At 43.4% G+C, this 22,500-nt stretch overlaps 1 protein-coding gene across 1 annotated transcript; it reads right to left on the bottom strand.

The window, feature by feature from the left end:
* Positions 1-12,735: 12,735 nt before the first annotated feature.
* On the bottom strand, positions 12,736-20,375 carry LOC128806783 (uncharacterized). The gene is made up of 2 exons (XM_053976609.1): positions 20,302-20,375; positions 12,736-14,399 (listed from the first exon to the last, which is right to left on the bottom strand). The coding sequence occupies exon 2, from the start codon at positions 14,388-14,390 to the stop codon at positions 13,074-13,076; it is 1,317 nt and encodes a 438-aa protein (XP_053832584.1). The 5' UTR covers positions 14,391-14,399; positions 20,302-20,375; the 3' UTR covers positions 12,736-13,073.
* Between the last annotated feature and the right edge of the window lie 2,125 nt (positions 20,376-22,500).

Below are 22,500 nucleotides of genomic sequence, written 5' to 3'. Positions count from 1 at the left end.
CCCTTATCACTCTGCTTCACTCCATCTGCAGCCAGCGGGGCGCTGCCTAATCGCTGGCCCTGGGACAGGGACGAGCAGGCTGGGGGACGCAGATAGATGTCACTCCAAAGGAGACTGGGACTTTCCTACTGCGCTGGTGCCGCAGAAAACTCATCATACACTCGCTGTTTCAAAGGAGGGAGAGGAGCCCCTTTAAACCAGAGGCCTGTCCCTTAATTATACAAATGCAGCGATCAAAGTTATTATCTGTCCTTACAAAGGCCTGAGCTTTAATTGAATGGTGTGTTGCTACCTTTGAGAGAAAGTACTCCTGGAGAGCAAAGTGCCAGGAGGGGGGAAAATGGGAAAAGAGAGAGTGAGCAAGAGGAAAAGGGATGGTGTTTAACAAGGAGGCTGCTTTATATGGAAATGTAATGAATACAGTTGATAAAAAAAGGGAGAGACAAAAGTTGTGAAGTTTCAAGCTGTGAAAGAACTTCAAAGTGTATTCAAATGTCACATTGATTTTTCTTCAAACCTCTAAGTCGTAAGTTTTTCAAAAGAGGAATATGATCCCCTATTTTATCCATTAATGTTTAATCTACAAAAAGGGCAAAAAAGCACAATGTTTTCCTTTCACATGATATAATCCCTATATTGGAAGCCTATCTTTTTTTTTCTTTCCAAGCAAAGATTTTTTCAGTGTCTTTTAAAGTGGTGAGGTCTTCATCACATTTGTGTATTGTCTGTTTAACTTTGGAGAGTTCTGGGTCTGAAAACCTGCTTTAAGTTAAGTGGAGAAGAACCATAACCAGGTGGGACCTCATTACCACAATACTCCAAGCCAACCACAGCAAGGCAACGCTTCCTTTCCTGGAAGGAAAAGATGGGACAACTCTGGGAACAATCTTCAAAGAGACATGAACCAACAAGGTTTTGTGTCATGGTAGTAATATGTTGGCAAAGTAGTAGATTAAAATTATGCTAATTACTAAGGCAGCAACAAAACCTAATATGAACAACTTAGCTTTAAATGAAAATCGACAGCATAATGGTCTATCATCTTCAATGGCCTACTATGCATCTAGACACTAGAAAGAACCTATTTTATGCCCCAAAAGACTAATTACCAATTGTGTTATGTGTCTGCCACTCTGTGATAGGTTGATAGAAATTCCAGATAACATCTCTGAGAACAGAGCATAATTAATGCCAAAAATTATTAGAGGAAACAAAAGCTGTTTTATGGTAAATTCTGAATATCTCTAGCAGTTCTTACAACCTAAGCTCCTACAGCAATGCTAAGGAGAGGTTTCTGCAGCACTCACAGTTTAGTGATTACCCTGTAAAAATGCAAACCTCAAAAAGAGATGAATGCAAAGCAAAACAAATATATTTTGAGACATCTCAAAGGTTTTGAGTGAGTGGTTTCATAGTCTTCCAAAAATAGCTTTCATCATCTCTCACTTGGGCTAATCACAGCACTAGGGCTGCAGGAAGACCACAAAGCACACCTGTCCTAGGTGACTCACACGAATTTTTACACTTGGCAAAAGAAACTGTCATTGCTTAGGGACTTTTCTCCTTTTTTGTTGTTTTATTTGTTCTTAAGATTTAGCCATCATGTTGAGAAATCACGAAAATGGAATAAGTTCTTTTCTTTCTCTTGTCCAGTTCCCTTGCACATGGATTTCAGTGCTAATAATACTAAATCCAAGCAGAATACACTCAGATCTATGTGGAAAATGGCCCAGAATTTGGATTTCTTACAGAGATTTGCATTTGGGCATCAGCTAGTAGTGGGAAGGGAAGACTGTCTCAGCAAGCTGCCTAAAATTGCTACTTTGTGGAGGAATCCTTAGCCAAGGTAATACAGGGACAGTATCTCAACTACACTTTGCTTTGAGACTGCAGCTCTGTCACTTTGTGGAAGGACAGGCAGGTGTAAAATACTGCAGTGCTGTGCCAAAGTACTTGTGAAATTATAAGAATCTATATTTTAATGATTATTTTGAACAGTAAAAGGTACTGCTGTACAATACAGGAGTTTCTAGTGAGAAAAACCTTTGGATACATTTCTAGTTAAGCCAATGTAAAATTTCTTTCAAAGGTTTCAGTAGCAATCCTCATATGCTTAGAGTGGAATTCTCCACTCTTTCTGCTGACAGTTTTGAAGTCAAAATAACCACAAGTAAAATTTGTGCTAGGAACAGTGCTGGTACTGACTCTGGGGCAGCCTTACAGGTTTTCTTGAGGAAAACCTTTGGTGGAGCTAGCGTTTGCAACAATCCCTTTCCCCCAAGCCCTTGCTGCTTGAATAAGGCAGGAATAAGGCAGGCCCTCAGATATATCCTCCTGGGTTATCTAGATTGTAGATCAGTCTTTGCACACAGGGCTTCCAGTGTACTCTCTATGGGGACTTAGACTAGATCTAGTGCAAATGCAGGTGGGACATGTGAGCAGCCAGGGTCAGGGCTGAAAGTGTGATGCCTACAGAAGACAAAGTGAATTTTAAGAAGGAAGTTTTGCAGATGCCTTTGATGCCTGGTCCTGCTGACATGGATCTAGCAGGACAGAACTGTGGAGCCACCATGAAGTCACCACAGAGAGAAAATCTAAACCAACCAAGTAGGCACCACAATGACACAGCAGAAAAGAAATAATTTACCTTTCCTTGCCCAAAGCATTCAGATGAATGAATAATTATTTTAAAACTGTCAGTCCTCTTTGGCTTTTTACAAGATTCCCAAGAGCTTTTTGCTCTCTGTGCTTCTCTTTCTTTGACCACTTCTGCTATCTCTGTTCACAGTTCTGTTCCTATTACTCGCTCGCTGTTCATGCAACACTAATCAGGGAGATTTTCTCAAGAGGTGGTTCAAGCCCCAGGAATACCTGCTAAATTTCTAACATAATTGGAGATAAGATCTGAATAATACTAAATGTAATTCCCCATCTCAGTATGGAAGTAACAATTTGTCTTGCTCCTGCTTTTTAATACAAATAAATGCTTCTTAAGAAAACCGAAATGTGCCCTTCTTGCACCACATTTTGAGTTACCTATGAGATAATGACATAAACTTCACAGGGAGAGGTTTATTTGTTATTAAATTCCACTGAAGGAAAATTTATCCAAACTAGAGCAGGATGCCCTGAATTTCCTGTGGTTACTGACTGAGATAAAGGATTCTTTTGGAGGCTGAGGAGAAAAAAGGGTTGCCATCAGACCTAGGGACCATCACAAATCTTAACTTGCTCATGCTCCATTTGCTCAGTGTATTTCCTTCACCCTGCCTATTGTAATGCAAGCACACTGCATTTTAAAGTGAAATAAATATCTTATCATGACAGACATTACTACTGCAGGTTTGGACACCTAGTGTGATAAACTCCTTCCCTGCTGCCTCCCAAGATGTTAGCACTGGATTTACATAATTTAGCTCAGTAACAGCAAACTCCCCCTCCAATGAATCCCTCTTCTAGAGACTCCTTTCCAGAAACTTTAAAAATCCAAGAATGTTAGAGCCATTCAGTTACGAATCTTCTTCTAGAATGAAATTTCCTACACAATTATGGCTGGTTTTCTTCCAAAGATTTCTATCATGCCAGAGAGTCATTATTTACCCCTGTAGGAGATGCCATGGTTTGGTCTAAAATTATAATCATCTAAAACTTGGACTGTAGTTAGATTGTTAGTAAATTTCATTGAAGCTGAGATTAAGCTCATCAGGCTGCTATTCTTGAAACTGATCTTTTATTCAGTTAAAAAAAGAATAATAATTTCTATTCTAAATACAGGCTGGATTTTCCCCTTTAAAAGGAACAGCTGCTATTTTTAATGATTTACTGCCAGTATCTTCTCTCTCTTGCATTTTATTTCTTTCAGAACCCCCCGATGAAGACCATCTGGTTCAAGTGATTTACTGTGCTTGCATTTCATGAGCTGCTCCATGACATCCCAAATTAAGACAAGGAAAATATAGTCTGAGTTTCAGGAAAATCTTTCTGACAAATCTATTAGACAGTGGAGTAATCTTTCAGTGGGAGTCTCATTGTCTGAGACATTTATAGCAAGACTGGACAAAGCATTGGTAAAATATACTTCAGGGGGCAATTCTGCATGAGCAGAAGGATAGCATAGATACATAACTGAAATTGAGACAGATATAAAATTTTAAGGGAATGATTTTCCATCAGGAAATGAAGTTCTGCAGACAAAACTAAAAATACTTTACTAAACTGCGTGAATTTTGGTGAATACTATTGAAGGAAGAAATAAAAAGTGGAGGAATTTTAATATCAAAATGTCATATTAAAGTATTCTCTGCATAAAGAATTTCATTTTTAAATGAATTTTTTATTTATCCTATTTCTATGCTACATTCTGAAGCAGAAATCAAACTAAACGCTAAATCTTTCCAATTCAGCTCAAATTTACTGTTCTTTCCTCTAGAATTGTACTTTTTAGAGAAATACAGAAAAGCATAGGTATTTTCCTGTCGAAAATAAAAGCAAATAAGGAATACAACTTGACCACTGAAAATTGCCTTCCAACAGGCTTCTGACAGTTTTCTATGGTAAATGACATCTCTTTGTGTTCCACGTTTACAGGACATTTCTCCACATTTACCCTTTCACTTTGTCATTTCAGTGTCTTGTGCCTCAGTTCCTTCCAGATTAAAAGCAATAGAAATGTGCATTTTGCTCTGGCTGGACTGAAAGGCATTTCATAACAGGTTAGATATTTATTAGTGAATTTCTTTCTCATTTCACGTGGCTTGGCTACTTTCTTGTCCTCAGGTCGCCCTGCAGTTTTATTCTGCTTTCATTGATGTGTTTTATCCTTCCAACTGTAATAACATTGGAAATCTTAATCACAGTTGAAATAACTCCAAAAACGGAGAAACAGTCAACACTGAGGTGAACTGTGTATCTTTTTCTAAAGTGTGGCTGGTCACAATAGTTCATTGAAGCCTTTCTATCCTTTTCAAGAGTAAGAGACAAAATACAGGTTCCTTTTTTAAACAAATCAACTTTCAAAAGTGTCAAACCCCATATTAAATTTTAAAGTCCTGGGATCTGGGCAATGCTTAATAGCACTCAAAATTACTGTCCTTAGAAGCAGAAAGTCTCTATATTTGAAGACTGATTGTTGCTTCCTCTTTTCTAAAGGAAGCAGCTTTCTGAAAGTGGTTTGCTTACCCCTTGATCTACAAAGACCCTTTTGGGTCTTCCCCTCATTTAGTCTCTATTTGAAGCCTAATATCTTCCACAAACTTAAACCAAGAATCTGCAAAACGCAAACATGCCTGGACTCCCACTTACATTCCTCCCACAGTGAAGTTTTCTCCCTTTCCTCACAAAAATGCTCTCTTCTGCCACCAGTTACCTCCTGCTCTCAGTGGCAAACCACCTTGCTGTCTCTAATGAGCCAGCCCTTCATGCTTCCCACACACATCTTTCCTCCTTGGAGATGATCGGGATGACTGGAGGGTTCCCTTCCTGTTCTCTGGGCTCCATCTGTGCTTCACAGAGGACTGGCAGGGGGAAGCATTCTTGTCCCCATCTGCAGAACCAAGTTGCCTGCAGGCAAGCACCACATCCAGCCATATCTGATATCTTAGCAACTATCTGATCATACTTTATAAGGGTAAGGTTGCTAAGGTTCCCCAGCTACCACAGGTGGTTTTGAGGAACTTCATCCACCCCTCCTTTTTATTTTATCAATGCTTTGTCCAATCTTGCTATAAATGTCTCAGACAATGAGACTCCCACTGAAAGATTTTATCCCAGTAGAAGGTAGATTCAAACTGGGCATCTTCTGGCATTACCTCATATGATGCTCTGCATCAAGAGACACAGTGAAATAGGGTATGGAGAAAGAAGGTGCTTGGTGGCCCTATTTGTCAGCTTTTTAACAAAGGGAAGACTAAAAAAATAAGTACCTGGAAGCTCACACAGCCTTGAGAGAGAAACTTCCCTGAAGCTGAGCTGCAGCACGGAAGGTGGAAGGAGATCTCTGGGTTCTTTTACAGGTAGTGACAGAGAAATAATGTCCCATGGCTAATTTGGTGAGAAGTGTGAGAAAAAGGAAAGCCCCAGATAGGTAGAAAAAGGTAGTAAATGTGATTGAAAGATTGAATTTCTGAATAGTTTCTTGTCATAGAATAGTTTCTGAATAGTTTCTTGTCATGTTTCTTGCAGCCTGGTGTCATAACCACACCAGGCTGCAAGGAAAAATCTGCTGTAAAACTGAAATTACAAGCACTTATCTATACCAACTGTAATATAAATGCACCACTCTCACACATTTTCAACATGCTCCTGGATTGCTTTAGGCAATATTTGAATTCACTGTGCGGCTTTTTTTCTGTATATTTTGCTACATATATGGGAGAGCAAAGAGTAAAACTCAAGTAAGAGGAGAATAGCTGAAACTAAGTCCTAGAAGTATAGGCAATGGATCAAGAAGAACATTCTTATTTCATCTTTGATTTAAAAAGCATAAATGGAATCACTTGCTACTCTACTTATGCAAAAGAAAAAATAAGGCAACCACTACCAATTTTACTGAATCTACATTAGGAAGAACAAGTCTCCTGTGAAAACAGTGCTGAGGTATAATTGACTGTGTTACCTTCTAGCTTAAGGGGCTAAGTTATTGCCAGATCAAAGAGGTCAAGTTGTAAGTAACAGTGGTTATTTCAGATTCAGGGAATGCCATTAAAGTTAAAAGCAGTTGTAATGCAACTTAATGCCTTTGTCTGTTTTATTTACATCTTATTCCTAGCATTTAACAAAAAGGTTATGGAAAAAAAATAGCCACCTGTAGGCAGAAAGGAATTTCATTATGATCTCACTTTTAATTATTTAGTGTTAAATGGTTAGATTCTGACACTCCTATTCACATTATTGCCTTACTCCATAAATACTTTATCTAGTTTCAACAGTACTATATCTTTACCCTCATAAAATCAAAAGGATGGGAATTTCACTTTTAAATTCTGCAGGAAAAAAATCACCACATTTTATTCTGGATCAGATCTACTGATTGATGTTTGCTGTCCCACAGGGAACAGGACAAAATGTTTCTAATTCTTCCTTTGGTTAGCATATGTCTCTTTAGATACATAACTGATTCCATGAGTGGGCACACTGTCAGTAAAGCATTATCTTTGGACGTATATCACTTACCTTGAAAGCAGTATTTTATTATCAAGCTAAAAGTCATATGTCTTTTCCACTAAATGGGAGAGGTGAAAATCAAAGGAGAATATTGCAAATTACCTGCAAACGGCCATGCTATCCACTGATAGCAAACAGATCCATAACGCAAACAGAATGCACAGTGCACAAAAAGCAGCCTGCACAATTCCAAACCCAAAATCTAGGCAACTCCATTCAATACATTCAACAGTTGAAGTCAATTAATTTGGACTGGCAGCATACAAGTAGCCTTATTTGTTTTATTTACGAGTTACTTGTCTCAGGTCTCACCTTCTAATAGGAGCTTAGGCTGGTGCTTCTAAATACATGGCTTCTTGAAAGTGAATTTTAGTGCTCCTGAGAGATACTGCAGTTTGATTTCTGACTCCAGGTCACAAGACTATCAAGTGAATTTCTATTTTCTCACTTTTCTGGGCAAGCAGGTCAGGGGGTCTCCTGTGAGACTGATTAAATTAGACAAAAAGTGGATCATGCTCTGGTCTGGATAAAAACACATGCTTGAGAGTCACAGTAGTAAAAGCTAACACTAGTCCAAATAGTCTTGTAAGGGGTAGGAGGACTGGAATGCTACTAGCTTACAAGAACATTTTAATTACTATAACTGTATTTCATCTATACAGAAACACTATAAAACGCCTGTTGGAATATTTTCATGCCACATCTAGATTCATTAACTCATTTAAAACGCAGTGCTAAAACCAGTGCATTAGCTGAGGTCATTACAATACTGCTATCAGATAATTTCGGTGCTTACACTAATTAAAATGATGGCACTATAAAAGAAGAAACCCATCTTGTGAGGCTCAAAGGCTTTTTTGGTGAGAGGAATTACACTCCCTTGGCTGCAAGCCCCTGTCATCTCCCCTGAAGGGGGCTGCCCTTACTGCAGGCCCTTGCTAGGGGTAAGTATAAACATATTTGTAGAAGCTGGTGTTCCAGGCAATACAGAAATACTGTCAACTAAATATTTTGTGTTTGCTTTTCCAGGGAAAGGACAGTCTCTGGAGAAGTCACCTAGGTTTCTGTAGTCCCTGTCATGGTAGACACCAGGGAAATCCTGCAGACCACTTCAACTGACTTTCCTGTGACCACTTTGAATTTTGAATCCCTACTTTAAATACTTTTAGGCATGGTGTGACTTGATTTACCTCCAGAAACTGAGATTTTTTTTCTCCTAATTTTCTCTTTTTCACAAGCACTGAGGTGAAAGGGGAGAAAAATGCTAGCAAATGTTAAAAACCCATTACGAGGTTCTCCCAGGTGCTGCAGTCCCCTATTGCTACCAGGAGGCAATAAAGCATTTCATACTTAAACCCAATGATGTGACTTCTCTAGAATGTAAAATTACTTTTACTCCCTGCAGCATGGTTAACAATAAAAAAACAACTCTGACATAGCTTTAACATTTGTAAAAACTGCTAGTTTACAAATTCTTTTGATATAACTGCTATTTCAAAGTCTACTAAAGGTTATCACAGATTAAGAGTTATGTACTAAATCTGACTGGCCATTACAACATAATACCTAGATACTGATGATGAAATCATCATGGAGGTAAGATAAAATTAGCTTCAAATTCTTAGCTTTACAGAGAAAATTTCATTATGGATTTAATTTTTTTAAAGCTTCACAGTCAGAAAAAACAAATATGAAGACTCATCAGTTTTTAAATGTATTTTCTTCAGGAGAAGTTACTGAAGCAGAACATGAACCAGCCTGTTTATAGTTTTAAGAAAGAAATATTCAAAGTGTAGTTTAGACCTTTCTTTTCATAGAGATCATGTTCTATCTTCTATTCCTTCTTTACTATATTGTATCAAGAACATAAAAGTCATATTGGCTGTGATTATAAGAGATTATATAGTTTTACAGCTTCATACACAGGAAAGTCCTATGATGTTTCTGAGCAGATTAGAGAGCATACACAGAAATTATGTCATTTCAAAAAATGAAGAGGAGAATTGATTTTCATTGAGTGGAACAAAATTTTAATGGCTGAGGTCATAAGTGGAATTCAATATGTGTCAGAACTTCACACTTTAGGTTAGGAGTAAAGCCACACCTTCCTTAGGGAACAGGTCTAGATGAGATTCTGATGACTGCTTAAGTAAACTTGAGTTTGGCAGGAAGCAGTTTTACCTGAATTAAGAACCACATACCCCCTAATGTGATGTCTAAGTCCAGTGCCACTATAATAACCTAGTGTAGAGCATAATAACCTAGTGCAGAGCATGGGGAATTTTTCTGAGCTTTTTGATTTGATTTCTTTTTTTCAGCAACTCATCTAATCTGATATAAATATTGCTGTGGATGCCTTAGAGCTTGTATACCTGGAAACATTTACCCACCAGCTACAGAACAAGGACAGTTTTTTCCCTTAAAACTGTGACAAGATGACTTCTCCAGATGGCCTCCAGCCCTGTGTATCCAGGAGTGGGTCTGAAGTGGGACTTTGATTAAAAAGCTCTATTTCACAACCAACTTTTAAATCATCCATTCTCCAGAATTAGACCTTTTGATTACAGAAGGTGTTAGCAGTCACGGGTCAGAGAGAAAGATGGGATCCAAAAAGTGTCATGAGTCAATTAGACATTAAGGTGCTGTTGTGGATGGTGAACTCACATAAGTCTTCTGTTCAATAGTAGATACCAAGGAAAAGCATGCGAAAATGCCATTAGGGTGGAAAACATTATAGGGTGGAGGAAAGACTAGCAAAAGAGGGAAATAGAATTTAAAACTAAAAATTAATAAGACATCATTCTCATAGGTAGAAGAGAATAACTCAGGGTCAGTGCCTGGATCGATGTACCCATTAACATGAGAGCATTGTGGCACTGAACTGAAGATTTAATTCTTATGCTCTGGCAGGGACAAAGATAACTGGGAGACCAGACAAGGGTTCCATGGAAGCAGAGTAGCAGAGCACATCACTTGTATCATTTTGTTGTGATTGGATATTGGGGTACCTCTAGGCTCTGAGAGCACAAAAGCTCTGCGTTCCTGGCTTGGGCCACACCTCCGCTGTGTCTGGACTCCACATTCAATCAAGAGCCAGGCATGGACCTGAATGTCCTGTTGGTAAGGTCATTGAAAGGATACCTGGATATACTCCCCAAAACTAACCTCAGGTCATCTTGTTAGGCAACTTGCTTTCAACAAGGTGGTGATAAGCAGCCTGTGACAGGCTGCACTCCTTGCCAGCCACCATGTGTGTTCCCAACAAAAGACAGTAGGAAGTTAAGAAAGAAACTGAGAACTGAGGTAGGAGCTCAGCTTCTGATCTTTAGTTTACCTTGGCTTGCATCCAAGATTCTCAAAGGAAAAATGAGATGCTAAAATTTTAATTCAAAGATGGTATAGTATTCTCAAACACATTCAGGAAAGGGGATAATGTAATTATCAACAGCATTTATAAACACTCTGAGTAAAAATATGTATGCATGTCTGAAATAAGCGTTTTACCTAAAGAGAAGAATTTCTTCTGCCGTTTTCTAACTGAAACCTGCCCTAACAGTGTGAATTTTAGGCCCTTTTGAAATGAGGTGACATTTTTATACAGGTGTCCATAAAGTGATGCCATTCCATTTATGAAAATGGCAGTGGAGTCTACTTTGTTTGTTTGTTTGCAAACTCTCCTTGGTATTATCTGCCAAACCCCAATTAAACATACTTTGGTATCATATAAAAAGTGTGCATACGCACCAACTAAGCAGAAGACTTAATTAGCTGAAATATGCCAGCTCCATACCAAGGGAACTATGAATATTCATTGGCTCAGTTACAAAACAGGTAATCAACTATTCCCTTTATGTATTATGTCAATAGCACCATCAGTTACTGCATATTTTCTCAGAAAGCAATTTTTAAAAAAACATTCCAAGTGCATAGTTCATGCCTCTTGAGAATTATACACACACATACATACCATCTATATGCATTTAGGAATATAAAGAAACATGCCTGAAATTATTCTGAGCTTCTGAACACCATGAGACATTTAAAAATGTGAGAGTGCAATGGTCCTAAAAATTGGACTTGGCAGTTCACTCTGAGTGTCGTTCGTACACTCAGGACTCAAAGCTGCAAGTACACAGCAGCACCACATATTTTGCAAGCCCATGGGACACTTATGCAATCAGACTCAAGGCATGCAGAGTCACTACTGAGAAAAGTTGTTCCTTCAGGCTGAAAGGGGAGTAGGAAAATAGAGCATGGAAGAGGAAAAACCAGTTCTAATGCAGAAACAAAGAACAAAAATTTTGCTTTGCTTGCTGTTGGTCTGTATGAATAAGAGTCATGCCTTTTTCTCACCCCTTATTTCATGGAGGTAAGGTCTACAAGCAGCTGTATTACTCTACAGCTTTGCTGAAACTTATTATTTACTGCTGTATGTCACCACTTAAGGTTGTTGTGCCGTGTGTGAAAATCACCACAGATGACAGAGAATGAGCCCCTACATCTCCCTAGAACTAGCCCATATTACTTTGGCATTTTCCCATGATAGCACTTAGCTTTTTGCTACTTAAAGACCTAGTGATTAAGAATTAAATTGCTTGTAAGAAGACGCCTTGCCTCACTGAATTGTTCTTAGCAACAGTTACTGAAAGGTCTCTGAAAATTAGCAGTGGTGGCCAGTATTTCTCTTCCTATGGACATCTGTGAGACAGCTTCAGGCCTGGGGGAAAAGGGAACACAGAGGAAAGCAGAAGCTATGTCAAAACCAGAACAAGCTACACCCAAAGGGCTGGTGGCTTCTGGATAAAAATGAGCAGGCAAAACCAAATCCTGTCTATATGTCAATACAACCCATATCGTCTTGTTAGCTCTCACTTAAATATATAAATATTTATTGCTCTGCTAGAGATTGAGGTCACTTGTCTCCATAAATTCTCAACAGGTACATGATCAAATGTGAAGGTTCATTTTCATATTTATTGTAGTACCAAAAAATGCAGTGCTATTAGCATCTGCTTCATATGATCCTTATTGCTGACTGCAGAGAGAAATGTTAGCAGCTCTCTCTAAACTGCAAAAATAACAACTCTCAGGAAAGATGTTAAATCAGGGTAGCTACTATGCTTCTAAGTAGATAATATAACTATTGTATGATTTTTGGGATTCTTTCCAAGCTTGTTTGATGATTAGTGAAACTCAAGATATTCATAGCATTTCCTTTAGTGGCAGGTGTTTTTGTCTTTACAAATAATTTTCTTGCATTACGGCCATCAGGCTCTGTTAAACCAGTTATGCTTTCCAGGTTTTTAGGTAACAGTCAACAAATAGCATGTAATTATGCAACTGAAAATGTTAGAGAATTATTAAGGTTGGAAAAGATCACTAAAATCATTGAGTCCAACCATTAACCTACGGGAATGGAAAAAATGCCCCAGAAGAAAGTTTTAACACTTTAGTTTTGTGAAACTCCTGTGCATGGCTGCTGAGCCGTGGGGGCTTTTAGCCACTCGGCACAAAGCTCGGATAGCTGGTACATCTGAGGGTCCACCAGAAGAACAGGAGGGACACTCGGGCTGCTGAAATCCTGCTCGTTTATTGAAGGGTCGCAGAAGGGGCAAACAGGGAGACAACGAAGCAGAAGGGAGGCAGATTCCGAGAGCCCCGAAGGGCGGGGTGAGGATTCTTTTACTGTGTAGGGGTAGGAGGGTTTAGCATTCGAGGGTACAATCGGGAGAAGGCTAAAGGGAGGGGAAATATAACATTAACCAGTGGGGAAAAGGGAAAGGAGTGTTCTTGGTGGAAGAACCAAAGGGAAAACGTGGAACAGAGAAGATTCTAGGCTAAGGGGCAGACTTGAACAATAACTGACAGGACAGGGGGAGGGTACAATTCTCTTACAAAAGGGGGTGGAGAACTCATACAACTGCTGTTTCCCATGGCAACCCTAGACTGCCTTCCCCAACCCCTCCTCCTACATCTCCCCCGTTTTTATTTATTAAATAAGCACTTCCCAACGTTTTAAGCAACATACGTCTAAACAAAAATAAAGCAACCGAGATAATGAACATTATCAGAAAGATCCAAAAGAGTCCCTTGAGGATGATAGCAACCCACCCTGGGACACCCCATTGAGATAGTAGTTTATTCACAGGATCTACAGTCGAGGTCTCAGTCTTGATGTTGTCAACTTGCTCTCGGATCCGCTGGATATTAGCTTGGATGGATGTGCTCTTTGATGCCAGATTGAAGCAGCACATTCCTTCAAAGTCCTCACAGCCGTGGCCATGGGCGAGCAGTAAGAAGTCAATAGCAGCCCTATTTTGCAGTGTGGCGTGCCTGGTGACTTCTTCGTCCGCTAGCAGGTCGGAAAGGGCAGCGGATGTGGCGTTGGCCTGCTTACTGAGCCAACACTCGAGGTGAGAAAGCTCACCGAGGGCCTTTGCTGCAGCATACCACGGTAAAAATATGGATACTGTGACTCTCTTCGTCTTTCCCCAATTGTAAATTTTTGAATCACAATTTTCGTCGAATTGGTTATAGGATCTCTTTTTGCGAGCCAATTTATTTTCATTTTTCCAATTTAAAATTTGGGTTTTGTTCGGTGTCAGTGTGGTAAGCTGCCCAAGGCTGCAGGGGCCTCCCTGGATTTGGGAGGGAATCCCTGCCCACACCCTGTCGCTGCAGATGAGAAAAACCCCCCTGGGGAGCACCCTGGGAACTGAGGAGGACCTAGATACGATGGTCGAGGTGTAATTGCACCAATTTGCTGCATGGTATCTCTGATCGTGGGGAGATACATCGTGTCTTTTTACTTCTTGGGCACCAGCCGGGTGGAGTTTAGCCATTTGATCCCAGTCTTTCTGGGAGGGCTGGTACCTAAACCTGACACAATATGTTGCCTGAGAGGAGCCCAATAGATTCAATTCTTGGGGCTCCTGTGGTGCATGTGGCAGAATCCTCGTCCACTCATCCCAGGTGTCCACAGGATTAGGTTTTTTTCCTGCATATGGATAGTCGTTTGGCGACAGGGGGACTCCTACCAGGCACGTGGATAACGGATTGTCCACACTTCCCATGGCCATGCAGAAGTTGTCCTGCTTCAAGGACTTTGCCAGCGTGACCCATATGTTTTCTCTCAGCTGTGGGACTATCCAGCTCCTGACCGGTGACAGCCAGATGATGACGATCAGGAGCATCAGATGTTTCAGAGGTGTCCTCAAGGCGGCAGTCATCCTCAGCGTCTTGTGATAAAAGAAAGCATAACTTGAATGATAAATTTTCCTCAGTGGTCCCTCCCCAACCTCCCCCGTTTTTATTTATTAAAGAAGCACTAAATAAAATTAGAGAAAAGGGATAAGGATTGAGGGAAAGGGGAGGTTAGGGGAAAGGAAAGGGCACAGGGGGCGATGGGGTAATTGGGTACGTAGAGTTCAGCGGGGGAAAATATCTCCGGGTAATCATGACACGTGTGACGATATTGGGAGGAACGGTCTTTCTTCTCCTCCTCTTCCAGGCAGTAGAAACTCCGTCCAGCGATGAGGTGTTCTCGGTGGTTTGCACCAAGGACACATTGTCTTGCTGAGCTGGCACCTCTACAAAGGGCTTGACATATTTCCCCGGAATCCATCTTGGTCCTTTATCTGTAGAAACACAGGCATACCCTCTCCCCCAGGTTATTAGAGGGAAAGGGCCCTGGATAGCTTTGGATTCTGGGTCCTTTATCAAGACTGGTGGCCTCTCGGCGAGTTGCGCTCTGGTGTTATTGTGAAAATGGCGGATAATAGGAGGGTCAGGCTCCCTTTCTGAGCAGTTTAAAAAATTCAGGACATACAGGGCCTTACATAACCTTTCGGCTGGGCTCACTGTAATGTCCGGGTCATGTTGTTGTTCAAGGAGCCTTTTTAGATTTCTATGGGCCCTCTCTATTATTGCCTGTCCTGTAGGATTGTGGGGAATTCCGGTGGTATGGGAAATTCCCCACTGTTGCGCAAACTCAGCGAAGCGCTTTGACGCATAGCATGGGCCATTATCAGTCTTTATGTGAGATGGGACTCCCAACGTAGAGAATGCCATGAAAAGATGTTTAATGGCATCCCTGGTTTTTTCACCTGCATGGACGGAGACAAACACTGCACCAGAAAACGTGTCAATAGAGACATGTATGTATTTCATCCGACCAAATGGCTCGAAGTGTGTTACATCTGTCTGCCATATCTCTAGCGCTCCCAACCCTCGGGGATTTGTCCCCGTAATGAGGGAAGGGAGAGCAAAAGATTGGCAGCTCGGGCAGGTAGAAACAATGGCTCTTGCCTGTGCTATCGAGATCTTAAATTGTTGCACAAGAGCCGGGGCATTCTGATGGTAAAATGCATGGCTGAGCCGTGCTTGCCGGATTATGTCTGGTAAGGTGGTTGAAGTGGTTGCGGATATTTGTGTTGACATGGCTAGGAGGTCTGCTTTCCGATTACCCTCAGTGATCTCTCCGGGTAAATCGGTGTGTGCCCTTACGTGCATGATATGATAAGGTTGCTCTCTATGGGAAAGTAGCCAAATGAGATCAGAGAGTAAACTGTATAAATTTTTGTTTGAAACTTCTTTGAGGAGGGCACCTTCAGCCCTTTCTGCTACCCCAGCGACATAGGCCGAATCAGTGACCACATTCAGAGGCTGTTGAAATTTTTTGAATGCTCTCACGACTGCGGCAAGTTCAACGATCTGGGGGGAACCCTCAACCAGTTGGACGTCAGACTCCCACTTCTGACTGTCCGGGTCCTTCCAAGTGATCACCGATTTGTGGGATCTGCCCGACCCATCGGTGAACACCGTGAGAGCACCTGTAATTGGTGTTTTACTTCTAAACATTCTTGGGGCCAAATGCAATGTATCCTTAAACAATTTATGCTTAGGATAGTGAGCCGAAATTTGTCCGGGGAAGCTGTCCAAAGCAATGAGCAAAGTTTCATTAGTTTGCAACAACGAGTCCAATTGATCTAATGTAACAGGTAAGTAAATGCACGCAGGGTCACACCCTGCGAGGGTTCGGAGGCGGTGTCGTGCCTTCATTATTAATGTGGCTAGCAATTCTGCAGGGGTCGTGATCGTCCTAGAGGGCTGGTGTGGTAGGAAGAGCCACTCTAAGATGACCAGGGGATCAGATGCTCTGTTTTCCCACTGGAAGAGAAGTCCATGGAGGTGGGGGCACTTACCCAACACCGCGAAGTTCACGGGAAGGGTCCGGACCACACGGTGTGCCTGGCGAGACTTCAGAGCAACAGCAACCCGTTGCAGGGCTTCCCGCGCGGCAGATGTCAGCTCGCGCGGTGAGGCGAGGTCTCCGTCGCCTCGAAGCAGACAGAAGAGAGGTGACAGCTCCTCAGTCGTCAGTCCCAGGAGGGGGCGGATCCAGGTGATCGTTCCGCACAGCTGCTGAAGGTCTCGCAGAGTCTTCGGATCCTCGTTGATGGTCAGTGTCTGTGGCGTCACTGTCCCTCCTGTGATGAGGAATCTCAGGTACCTCCATGGTGCTGAGAATTGGATCTTCTCTTCCGCTATCTGGAGCCCTGCAGCTTTGATAGCCTTAATAGTCTTGTCCAGTGTAGCCTTTAGGTATGTCGAGTCAGAAGCACAAACTAGCACATCATCCATGTAATGCAGGATGATGGCCTCAGGGAAAAGCCGACGCACAGGTGATAAAATCTGCGCTACAAAAGTCTGACAGAGCACAGGGGAATTTTTCATCCCCTGAGGCAGGGATGTCCAATGATATCTTTTAAAAGGTTCAGCCCTATTCAATGATGGTACAGAAAAGGCGAACCTGGGAGCATCCCCGGGGTAGAGCGGAATGTTAAAAAAGCAGTCTTTGATGTCTATCACTGCTAGCTGCCAGTCTCTGGGGAGCATAGAAGGTGACGGAAGGCCTGGTTGAATGGGACCCATATCTTCTATCACATCATTAACCCTTCGCAGGTCTTGGAGCAGGCGCCACCTGTCTGTGCCAGGTTTTCTAATTACAAAGACAGGGGTATTCCAAGGGCTGGTAGAAGGTGTTAAATGCCCAAGTTTCACTTGCTCGTCTACTAATTTATGAAGCGCACTCAATTTTTCTGATGGAAGGGGCCACTGATCCACCCAGACCGGTGTGTTGGTTTTCCAGGTCAGGGGTGGGGAAGTGCGCTCTGCAGTGGCCCACACTAAAAATCCCACGAAGGGCTAGGGATGTCGAGGTGGGCTCCCCATTGGGATAAAACATCCCTTCCTAATAATAGTATGTTTGAAGAGACAACAAAAGGTCTCACCGTTGCCAATTGTCCTTCCGGACCTTCCACGCACACAAGATGCCTACTCCTCAGAGAGTGGACCGCTCCGCCCACACCAGAGATCCTGCCGCAAGGGGGCACAAGCTCCCAGTCGCTGGGCCACCTCGCCTGGGGGATGATGGTCACGTCAGCTCCTGTGTCTGCCATGAGCCGCATCTGCACCGACTTTCCCTGGAAAGAAAGTTTGGCATCAATTAATGGTCTTTCTTTACATACATTTTGGGTGAAGAAAACATGTCTCTCTGTGTCCGGGTCATCGTGGGTGTCCAGTACGTAAAGCAAAGCAAAAGGATCTCCTTTCCTTAAAGTAAATGGCGGGTGGTTACATATGACAGAGACGGTGATCTCCTCTCCTGGTGGAAAACACACTACCTCAGGTAAGATGGTGATTTCATTCGGCGTGTTGAAAGAGTCTTCTAAGATGAGCACGGTGGTGTCCCGACAGTCGTGGAGGGGGCCCAGGAACCCAGCAGGAACTCTCGTCAGGTCCTCATCCTGGAGAGAGATGGTGACGCTGCTGCGGAGGACCCGACGATTGCCCTGATTTAGGGTACCTGTCCAGCGGAAGAGGCGGAGTCCGTCCTCGTGGCTGCGCTGAACTGCTGGACTTGGCCGCGCGGCCACTCGTCCTCCCTGATGGTCGGAAGGCTGGGATGCTGAGAAGGGCCACTTGGTGTTGTCGCGCGGCCCCTCCTCGCGCTCCGCCGCCAGTTTTCCGCTGGCTGGTACCCTTGTCGCTGTAGATGAAACTGGTGATCTTGATAAAATGGGTTCCTAGGATATGGTCTTGGGGGGGGCAAGATAGGTTGTTGAATCTGTGGCCAGTGGGGACAGTTCACCTGGATGTGACCCAGCTGACCACAGTTAAAACAGCGCGTATTTTGTAAGTTTATCATGGCCTCTCCCACCCCTTTGCTGACAGCCAGGGCCACTGTGTGCTCCATTGACATTGCCTTTGTGCAAGCCTCCACCATCTGAGAGATGGTGGGCTCAGGGTCCTGAGGTAGTGCACGGAGAATCTTTTTTGTTTCCGAATTAGAATTAGAAATGGCCATCTTTCGTAGAAGCTCTGCACGAGCTTCTGCGTTGTCTATTTGTCTCTCAATGGCCTCTTTCAGTCTATCAACAAAAGTAATAAAAGTCTCCTCAGGCCCTTGCATGATGGAAGAAAAGTTTTGGAGGGGGGTCTTACCATCCGGTATCTTCAGGAGTGCCTCCTTTCCCGCTGCTGCTATGTCCTGAAGCAGCTCCTGTGCTAGTAGAATTTGGTCCTCCGGACTGCTGAACTCCCCTTCTCCAGCAAGGGCTTCCATTGCCTCGTCCCCCTCTCCCACCACCCCTGCGAGATCATACTTGCGCAGGAGTGGTTTCAACAGTTTTTTCCAATGAATCTCCCAGAGGTCGCATTCGGTGGGAGAAAACAGTGCCTTAGCAATATACTTTAAATCGTGGGGGACTAGCAAACGTCCAGCAAATGTTAAGTCCAGCACATTTTTAAAGAAAGGCGAGTTTCTGCCGTAATCTTTGGCAGCCTTCCTTAACTCCTTCACCTCAGCGTATGGAATTTGCTCCCACTTTGGCTCCCTCCCCCGCCGGAGGATGACGGGTGCCGCAAAGCTGCCCAAGTCCCGTGCCAATTCCAAATCCCCATCCTTAATTGCCTCCTCTCTGATCTTTGCCCAACCCCCCCCCCGACTTGTTGGAATGCCGGGGGCTGCCACTCTCCTCATCCTCTTCCAAGGATGAAGCAGGCTGGGTTAGGGCACGATGCCTCCCCCTGGCCGGTGGGTCCCGGAGACCGTGCTTCTGACAGGCCAGGATGGCCTGCTTCCGGCCAGGCTTCTTCCTGGTTCCGGTAGAGTGGGAACTGGCAGTGGCAGAAGAGGAGGAGGCGTGTCCCGACCCACCCACCGGGGTGTGACTTTCTGGTGGGGGGTTCCCACCCACGGGGGCTGGGCCCACTTGGGGGCTGGTCCCAGCCACAGGGGGCCCACCCAGGGGTGTGGTCAGAGGGAAGGAGGGGACGGGTCCCGACGCAGGGGCGGCACTCGACGGAGGGGGGGGAGGAGGCGGGGGCGAGACGGCAGGAATTTTCTGGAGTGAAGGAGAAGGAGGGGCGCCATCTTGGGGCTGGTCTTTTTTCGCCATGAGGCAGGCGCCATTTTGTCCTATTTGTTCAGTTAAGTCCTCTAAAGAGCAACAGGGTTTCAAACTAGGATTAGGGTCTCTGGGGTGGAGGGAACAGGAATGATGTGTGTTGGGGTGGCCAGTCCCAACACACGAATGGGCCAGGGAGGATCGGGAAGCAGCAGAGAGGCGGCAGCAGCTCTGTGCCGATGTATGGCAGGATCTGTCTCCCGATCCGCCCTTAGGGGAAGAGGGAATAGGATTGCGGGGGGAGGAACACGAGGTAGGTGAACTGGGGACCCAACTCTCCCCCTTCTTTTTTAACAAATTAAGAATGGAATGAAAAAGCGGAAAAAAACGACCGACTGAAATCCTCCCCTGAACTTGTAAATCGTAAATCTTTCTCCCAACTCTTCCCCAGAAATCCGGCATCAAAACATCTTCCCATGTAGTAGCAGGAAAATGTTCAAAAATAAATTTAACAAAAGGCTTTAAATCTCTCTTATTAAAAGAAATGTTCCCTAAAACAAGGTGGGACTTAATTTGGATATAAAACTCCCGTTGAGCTGGAGACAGGCGGTTGCCCATTATATCAGGTCTCACAGCTAAATCACCCTCTTCGAAAAGGAAAAAAAACCCAAAAAAACAAAAAAGGGAGTTGAAGCCTAGTCAGGCGTAAGAAAAAGCGAGATAAGCATACCTCTGAAGGACACAGGCATAAAACGGGGACATCGAAGAGGGGTCTGGTGGAACTTCTGCTGGTCCGAGGGCGTTGCCGCTACCGCGCAGCTTGAAAGTCCGTCGGTTATCAGCAGAACCCAGGAGACAGAAGCCTTCCGAACTGAAAGGGCGACTGTCCCTGGAACTGGTCCCGAACGCCGCTTGCAATCCTGGAGAAGGCTAGTCACAGAGCAGGCAATCTCCAGGAGACGGTCAAGGACTGGACCCGCTGGTGTCCGTCCCTGTTCGGGCAGCCAGTTGCCGAGCCATGGGGCTTTTAGCCACTCGGCACAAAGCTCGGATAGCTGGTACATCTGAGGGTCCACCAGAAGAACGGGAGGGACACTCGGGCTGCTGAAATCCTGCTCGTTTATTGAAGGGTCGCAGAAGGGGCAAACAGGGAGACAACGAAGCAGAAGGGAGGCAGATTCCGAGAGCCCCGAAGGGCGGGGTGAGGATTCTTTTACTGCGTAGGGGTAGGAGGGTTTAGCATTCGAGGGTACAATCGGGAGAAGGCTAAAGGGAGGGGAAATATAACATTAACCAGTGGGGAAAAGGGAAAGGAGTGTTCTTGGTGGAAGAACCAAAGGGAAAACGTGGAACAGAGAAGATTCTAGGCTAAGGGGCAGACTTGAACAATAACTGACAGGACAGGGGGAGGGTACAATTCTCTTACAAAAGGGGGTGGAGAACTCATACAACTGCTGTTTCCCATGGCAACCCTAGACTGACTTCCCCAACCCCTCCTCCTACACATGGCTGGAGAAAGAGGGGTGTGTGGCATTTCACAGGACACAGAAAAACCAAGTCATTTCCCTGGATCTTCTCTTTCACACTGCCTGACACTGAGCTGGGACTTCCCAGAATCACAGACTGTTTAAGGTTGGAAGAGACCTCTGGAGGTCATCTGATCCAATCCCTCTGTTAAAGAGGCTCACCTAGGGACAGGACCACATCCAGCCAGCCTTTGAATATCTCTAATGGCACAACTGAAACTGTATAACACAGTTGTAATCTTGCATTAGAAGATGAGAACTATAAATATATCACGATAGTGAAATACAAATGGAGAGAAACAGAAACTGGTTCTTCCACTGCTGCTCAGTACAGGGGGTTCAGTGAACACAGGCATTCCTGCTCATTTCCCCAGACTTTGATCTGTCTCCCTTAGGTTTACATAACTAATCCCTTGAAAATTTACAGTCTACACCCAGCCTTTCACAGTCCTTCAGATCCTTGCATCCAGCTTTATTTTCTCATCTCTTCTCTTTCACTTTGCTGCTTCCTAGCTGTTAGTATACTCTTTCTCTACAGCCAGACACAAGCCAGTCATGCAGACATTGCCATGCCCATTTATCGCTGGATTCTGGCTTTCTTTTTATTTATTTGTCTGATCTTCTTTTCTTTATGTGTGCTATTTCATCCTCCTGTTTGCCCAGTCTCAGCATCTCCTTTGGGCCCTCTTCATCTTTCCACACCTATTTTCTCATGTGTGTTTTCCCCACTCGGCTAATTCCTGATTTGATTAAATTTTGTGTGTTGTACAAAAGCACCCACAGTCCAAAAAAAAAAAACCCAGTCCTGGTCTCTTCTAATTTCTCTTCCTACCTTCCTTTTCCTGAATCCAATAGCTGATTCCTTTTTCTACCATCTTTTTTTGTTACTTTTTTCATAAACAGACCTACACCCTGAAGCTAGAACAGATTTTCTGACATGCAAGCTTTCAAAAGCTTATAGCCTTGGAAAACTTGTCTGGTACCATAGTCCTCCATGCCCTAAGTTGTACTGACACAACTCTTTATTAAGACACATGTTAAACCACATCACTGAAGCTTCCAAAATAGAAGTGTTTGGCTCATTGGATACTATCTCGAAGATATTCAAAGAGAAATATGACCAACATAGAAAATGTCAATCTTCATTTGAAGGAATAAAAGTTTAAAAGCACTTGAGAATGTTATCATATAATGCACACATGATGTTGGAGAGCCTTAAGTAAAAATCCCCATGTGATTCCTAGCAAGATAAGGCACAATTTATAAAATATTCTCTTTTCTGTTCATTTCAATATCCTTGACTTTGCTGTAAAGCAAATCTGTAGTTTAATGGTACAACCTGTAATGTTAGTAATCCCCTGAAATAACTCAGATTACTGAACCAAGGAACATCTGCAGAGTGC

Source organism: Vidua macroura, chromosome 4 (genome assembly GCF_024509145.1).
Source record: "Vidua macroura isolate BioBank_ID:100142 chromosome 4, ASM2450914v1, whole genome shotgun sequence".
Lineage (NCBI taxonomy): Eukaryota > Metazoa > Chordata > Aves > Passeriformes > Viduidae > Vidua > Vidua macroura.
The sequence above is the reverse complement of the archived record's forward strand: the minus strand, read 5'-3'. Positions and strand labels throughout refer to the sequence as shown.